This window comes from Solanum stenotomum, chromosome 12 (genome assembly GCF_019186545.1).
Source record: "Solanum stenotomum isolate F172 chromosome 12, ASM1918654v1, whole genome shotgun sequence".
In the NCBI taxonomy this organism is placed as follows: Eukaryota; Viridiplantae; Streptophyta; class Magnoliopsida; order Solanales; family Solanaceae; genus Solanum; species Solanum stenotomum.
In genome coordinates, this window is record NC_064293.1 from 16,018,355 (window position 1) to 16,025,587 (window position 7,233).

General features: G+C 37.6%; 1 protein-coding gene across 1 annotated transcript; it reads right to left on the minus strand.

Moving 5' to 3' along the window:
- Nucleotides 1-4,288: 4,288 nt before the first annotated feature.
- LOC125849330 (uncharacterized) lies at nt 4,289-5,289 on the minus strand. The gene is made up of 2 exons (XM_049529401.1): nt 5,170-5,289; nt 4,289-5,095 (listed from the first exon to the last, which is right to left on the minus strand). Exons 1-2 carry the CDS (start codon nt 5,281-5,283, stop codon nt 4,376-4,378), a joined length of 834 nt encoding a protein of 277 aa, XP_049385358.1. The 5' UTR covers nt 5,284-5,289; the 3' UTR covers nt 4,289-4,375.
- Nucleotides 5,290-7,233: the final 1,944 nt, after the last annotated feature.

Here is a 7,233-nt window from a genome sequence, read left to right on the forward strand (position 1 = left end):
CTTCGAACTTGACGATCTAAAATCTGAACAGGAATCTCCTCATAAGATAAGCTATCATTAATCCTAACACTTTCAGTCGGCAGGATCAATGAAGGATCACATATGCACTTTTTCAACATGGAGATATGAAATACCGAATGAACTGCTGCTAGTTCTTGCGGCAACTCCAACTCATATGCAACATTGCCAATTCTCTTGGCTATGCGGTAAGGTCCAATATACCGGGGTCTAAGTTTCCATTTCTTACCAAACCTCATAACTCTTTTCATGGGTGAAACTTTCAAATATATCCAATCATCTACTTCAAACTCTAACGCCCTTCTCCTAACATAAGTGTAGGATTTCTGGCGATTCTGTGCCGTTTTCAATCTCTCTTGAATCACTTTCACCTTCTCCATAGCTTGGTGAACTAAATCTAGTCCTATCAACCCTGTTTCACCAACTTCAAACTATCCAATAGGAGATCTACATCTTCTCCCATAAAGAGCTTCGTATGGAGCCATTTGGATGCTGGAGTGATAACTGTTGTTGTAGGAAAACTCAATGAGAAGTAGGTGATCATCCCAATTACCTTTGAAATCGATCACACAAGCCCTTAAAATATCTTCTAAAGTCTGAATAGTACGCTCTGCCTGCCCATCAGTCTGAGGATGAAAGGCAGTACTCAAGTTCACCTTGGAACCCAAGCCTTTCTGAAAGATTTCCAGAACTGTGCAGTGAATTGTACACCTCTATCTGAAATAATGGAGATTGGGACTCCATGAAGTCTCACCACCTCTTGTGGCATAATCTTCTGCTGAATGGGTAGTCTTTACCGGTAGAAAATGGGCTGATTTTGTCTTTCTGTCGACAATCACCCAAATAGAATCATGTTGCCTACGAGACCTTGACAACCCTGTGATGAAATCCATATTGATCATCTCCCACTTCCATTTCGGAAGTTCTATCCTCTGAGCTAAACCACCAGGCCTTTGGTGTTCAACTTTCACTTGTTGGCAATTTAGACACTTAGCAACAAACTCTGCAATGCCCTTCTTCATGCCATTCCACCAATAAACTTCCCTCAAGTCACAATACATCTTTGTGGAACCCGGATGAATGGAATATCTGGAGCTATGAGCTTCCTCCATAATCCTCTCTTGAAGTTCATCTATCATAGGTACACACAATCTACCTTGATACCTCAATACTCCATCCCCCCCTTGTTCAAAAGCTAATACTCTTTGCTTTTGAACATTTGCCTTCAACTCAAGAAAAATGGGATCTTGGTCTTGTTTCTCTTTCACTACCGACACTAGTGATGACTCGGCCCTGCTCGTCACTTCTATTCCCCCTTCAACGGAGTCTATAAGGCTGACTCCCAGGTGTGCCACTCTGTGCACATCTTTTGCTAACTCTCTCTTCTCTTCTTTAATATGGGTGGTGCTACCCATAGACAACCAGCTTAAAGAATCAGCAACAACATTAGCCCTACCTGGGTGATAAAGAATACTCAGGTCATAGTCCTTAAGTATTTCTAACCACCTCCTCCGTCTGAGTAAGCACACATTGAAGGCTCTTATGATCAGTGAATATGTCAACATGCACACCATATAAGTAATGACGCCATATCTTCAAAGCGAACACTACAGCAGCCAACTCTAAATCATAGGTTGGGTATTTCTTCTCATGAATTTTCAACTGTCTGGAGGCATAAACTATAACTTTGCCATTCTGCATCAAGACACAACCCAAACCAACTCTAGATGCATCACAATACACCACAAAACCTTGAGTACCTTCTGGTAAAGTCAAAAGTGGAGCTGTAATCAACATCTTTTTCAATTCCTGAAAACTTTTCTCACAAGCTTTAGACCATTGAAACTTCACTGTCTTCTGAGTCAACTTTGTCAAAGGAGATACAATAGACGAGAACCCCTCAACAAACCTTCTATAATAGCCAGCTAAACCCAAGAAACTTCGAATTTCTATTGGAGATGTGGGTCTAGGCCAATTCTGTACTGCTTCAATTTTTCGAGTATCATCTTTAATTCCATCACCGGACACAATGTGGCCTAGGAACGCCACAGACTTAAGCCAAAACTCACATTTAGAGAACTTGGCATACAACTCCTTATCTTTCAAAGTCTGAAAGACTAGTCTGAGATGACTAGCATGATCTTCTTCATTCCTTGAATAGATTAGTATGTCATCAATGAAAACGATAACAAACACATCTAAATAAGGTTTAAGACTCTATTCATAAGGTCCATGAAAGCTGTCGGTGCATTGGTCAAACCAAAGGACATGACCAAAAACTCGTAATGACTATATCTAGTCCTGAATTTTGTTTTCAGAATATCACATTCTCTTACTTTTAACTGGTGATAGCCTGACCTGAGGTCAATCTTCAAAAAACAAGTGGCACCCTGTAGCTGATCGAAAAGATCATCAATCCTCGGAAGAGAGTACTTATTCTTGATGGTAACCCTATTCAACTGGTGGTAATCTATACACATCCTAAGGGAACCATCTTTCTTTCTCACAAACAAGACCGGAGCACCCTAAGGTGAGACACTCGGTCGAATGAAACCCTTTTCTAGGAGATCTTTCAACTCCTCCTTCAACTCTTTCAACTCTACTGGTGCCATTCTATATGGCGGAATAGAGATAGGACAAGTATCTGTAATGAGATCTATGTCGAACTCTATCTCTCTCTCAGGAGGAATTCCGGGTAGATCATCAGGAAACACTTCTAGAAACTCTCCTACTATAGGAACTGACTGCAAAGGAGGTATCTCAACACTAGAGTCAATAGCTCAGACTAAGTGATAGATACAACCCTTTGAGACTAACTTTCTCGCCGTAAGGTACGAAATAAAACGACCCTTAGGCACTGCTGAACTGCTACTCCACTCTATGACTGGTTCACTCGGAAATTGAAACTTGACTGCTCGAGTTCTACAATCTATCAATGCATAACAAGCATGAAGTCAATCCATACCTAGAATGACATCGAAATCTACCATGTCTAACTCAACCAAATCAGCCATGGTGCTCTTGTGATTAATGGAAACAGGACAATCACGATAAACTCTTTTTGCTAGAATAGACTCCCCAACAGGTGTAGAAACACAAAAGAGAAGTTGGAAGAAGTAGTTGATGATTCTCCTTGAGTATTCTTATTTGATGACTAATACATGGAAGAATGAGTAGCTATAGATATATAATATACCATGCACATGCTATGGTTTCTTCTTGGAAACTAAACCAATGCTATATATTCTTTAATTTATTTTTTCGCGATCGTTTATATAATTTCAGAAATCTTTCCTTAGATTTGACTTTAAAACACTAATATTTCTTATAGTTAAAAGATATTTTGTCTAACTTCATTTACACTTATTGTGATATGTAATTAGTGTTAATTAAACAACAACATGACATATATTTATGCTGCTCTTAAAAATATACATTTAGTGATAATTAAGCTATTTTTGTTAATTAATTGTCACTAAGGATCATTTCTGATATAGTGTGCCTAGACTTCACTTGTAGAATTATATTTAGTATGTTATTGTTGAAACAATAGGTATAAAAATATTCTATTCCCTATGATTCTTTCTTCTTTTCCTTTTGCACAATTGATTCTTTACCTTTTGTCTCATCTTTTAATTTGTTTAAGACTTAAAAATGATAAAAAGTAAGATTCTTTCTTCCTTAAAAATCAAAATCATCTCTCCCCATAATTATGATGATGTTAAGCTTGGTGTCATAATCTTTTAATAGTTGAATTGAAAACATCAATTTGTTCTCAATTCACAAGTTGGATTAAACTTTTGTTTTTTGTCAAGTTATCATAATTATAGTACATTTTTTTACTTTCAATCTCAAACCATATAAGATTAGATAGTATATATATATAATGGAAACAGATTATCCTCTCATATGAATACCATTATGGCAATATTCAATTGCCACATTAAAGAGCTACCAACGGCACAATGAGCAATTAATGGAGGAGTAAATAGGCTGATTAATATTGTGATATAGCTGCCAATATTAGAATCTATGGAAATAAAGATAACAACTATATTGACATAACATAATTATTATTTTCAAGTATAATAAAATAATTCCTTTTGAGATACTAGAATCATTTTTCCAACATTTAGTTGTTAGTTGAGATGTCTAGATGTACACTTTCAATTAGTTACGCTTGCAAATTTTTAATTGGATGACAAAACTAGGATCGAAGTTTCGAGTGTTTGGCATCTGACAGATGAAACAAAAAATATGAATGAAAAATACTTTTTAGCAAATCAGCTTGTAGTTGGATGAGAATTTTGAATTATACAGATTGATAGTAGTGTCTAAGGTGTTATATGCAAATACTTTAAGAACAAACTTTTTTCTTACATAACGAACACACGGAGAAACATTTTCCAAAAAGACATTTTAGAGGCATTGTTATCATTTGGTAGATCCAGGTCCTTGGCCTATTTCTATGGAACACATTTTCCATGGTACATAACACATTCTCAGAACTTTGCTCGCTGATATCCACTGACACAGACCTCACTTGTGGGATTTCATTGGATATGTTGTCGTTGTTTGAGTTGATATGTGCATGCCCTGCTGAAAGTCTTTGTGGGTAGGAGGGAGTATAAGAATGATCCACAACTCCTGGCAAAGATATAACATTACCATGTTGGTCCAAGTATAACAGATGGATCCCTATCTTCTTTACTGTGCCTCTGCCAGTTTCATTCTCTACTGTTATCTGTTCCCCGCCTTTGATATTTAGGCCTTTAAAAGGTGTATCATTTGAGTAAGAGAAGTAATATACATATGATAGTTCTCGGTGCCAGGAAGTAGATCTATCAATATAATTAATCCACGGTAAACCTGAACGCTTTATATGGGCAACAGTAACAACGAAGTGTTTAAGCTCATATACATGGCAACGGTCGCAAACAAACCAGAGAACCATTCCTAAGAAGTTGTTATTATGTAGTGTGGGCATAGTCAAACAGATAGATGGAGCTGTTACTTTATTGCTGCACCAATCTGGAATCTTATTGCTTCCGAAATCAATTTGTAATGACAGCTTCATCTGACACAATTAGATCATTAATTATAATTATTAATGTGATACGAGAGAGAGATCAGAGAGGGAGAGGGACTAACCTTCTGATGCAGTGGAAGTTCTCTGGATGGAATTGATAGAGCCTGGGCAATAAAGAAGCCTTCATTGAATGGCTTCTGCAGACAAGTACAATTCCCAACCATCCCTATAATCATGACCAGTTTTTGGCAATTCCTAAGTTCAAAGTCTCAACCAAGGTACCATGGTTGAGGTATTTGAACGATTGCAAGAACAACATAATAAAACAAAACTAAAAGAACAACATAATCGAGTCCTCTGGAACACCAAGAGGCTCACCACTGACTCTGGAGTGCTCAACAGATCAACGGCGTACTGAATGTTGACCCTGGGTACTTGTGTCTGCATCGTCATAAGATGCAGGCCAACTGGCATCAGTACATTGAATGTACAAGTATGCGAGCTAGAAAGCTAAACCACAACTTAAGCTTGGAAGGAGTACAAATGAACTCTTACCTTGGCTCTGTTCAACTCATGAATAACTGAACTCAATATATAAAGCAATAAGACACATACAATATATAAAGCTTGTAAAATAGTGTAAACAACTTAGTTCGTTAAGGATAAATCGATAACAAACTCAACTTTACTTATATAAAAGTAATATAACTTTAGTGGGAGATTCTTTAACCGACAATCACCACTATGAACCCTAGTGGTGATACAATGTTTTACCTCACGTTGCCCAAGGACCATCCTATACCTTGCCCTTATATAGGAAGCTAACTTTACTAAGTGGATCCACTAGCTTAATCTTTACGGATTCATCTAAAAAGTATGACCTGTTAACTCCCATGTTTGCGCATGGTTCTTATGGAGAGTTGAGTTAATATGAACTCGTGTCCCCAATTCGGTGCTCAAGACTACTCCCAAAAATACTTAGCTCATAAGTGTTTTAAACACATCTTTCTTTATTTGAGATAATTACTCAAAACTTTGCCCGAAGGCTCACTTGGAATTGATGTTCCTTTTTCTTGAAACTAGCCCAAAGGCTCTTTTGGAATCATAGTTCCTTTTCTTACTCAAATGTAAAAACATTTAGAAACTTATTTGGGAATACATAGTTCCCTAATACTTTTGAGAAATGAACTCAACTTTAAACTCTTGACTTAACTTGAAACTCTTGACTCTTTACTCTTTACTTGACTTGAAACTTGAGCCTTAAAATAAAGTTAAAACATTCAATAAAGACTCTTGAACAACTTTAAAGACTTACCTTGACTCACTTCTTTAACTTCTAAACTCAACTCTTAACTTCACTTGACTTGGAAACTAACTCTCCTTGAATTGGAATCATGAATTCAAGGTGTTTGATCACGTGTTATGGACGAGTTCTTGACGTTTAAACGTACCTTGGGGTGTTGGAAACAACTAGGGAACATAGGTACAATACCTTGGAACATGCATAAGAAAGTGGGGAAGGAATAGGAAGACTTGGCGCTCTTGGCGCTCTGAGAGGCGCGGAGCGCCAGACTCCAAATGTCAGAAGGGTCTAGTTGGGGCTCTGGTAGGGGCGGCGCCCCAAGGGCTGGACCTCAGAGTCCCTTTTGGAGCGCGCTGGCTGGCGCGACCCCCCAGCCCTTTTTCCCAAAAACTCAACTTTTCTCCTCCTTTTCTCCAACTCTAAACCTTCTAAACTTCAAAGCTTTATCAACCAAACACTTAGGATCATTAAAACCCTTAACATACACTAGATTCAACTCAAAAACACCACTGGAAATATACACCAAACTAACAAGAACTACTACACAACACAACTACACTTCAACAATTCCAACCAACATCTTCAATCAAACATAATCAATCTTTTCTCAAAATTAAACGAGCTTGGCGTGTGGGGAGAAGAACCAACCCAACACTATGAACTCACATACTTTAATAGGGATCACCCCCGAAGAAAACCACGACGATCTTTACGAAGTTTGCTTCTTCTTCTCTTTTCTCTCCTTTTCTCTCAAGAACCCTAACTCTTACTCTTTTTAAAAAGGGGAAAAACTGATCAAAAATCAGTCTTACACCTTAATATATATCCAAAGACAACGCTAGGGAAAAAACCAAAATACCCTTACAATTTCTGGACAGACTTC

Excerpts from the sequence above, each read along its gene's own strand:
- LOC125849330 (XM_049529401.1), bottom strand. The coding sequence starts at position 5,283 with ATGATTATAGGGATGGTTGGGAATTGTACTTGTCTGCAGAAGCCATTC. Across the intron at positions 5,096-5,169 it reads AACTTCCACTGCATCAGAAG|ATGAAGCTGTCATTACAAAT; the intron begins GTTAGTCCCTCT and ends TAATTGTGTCAG.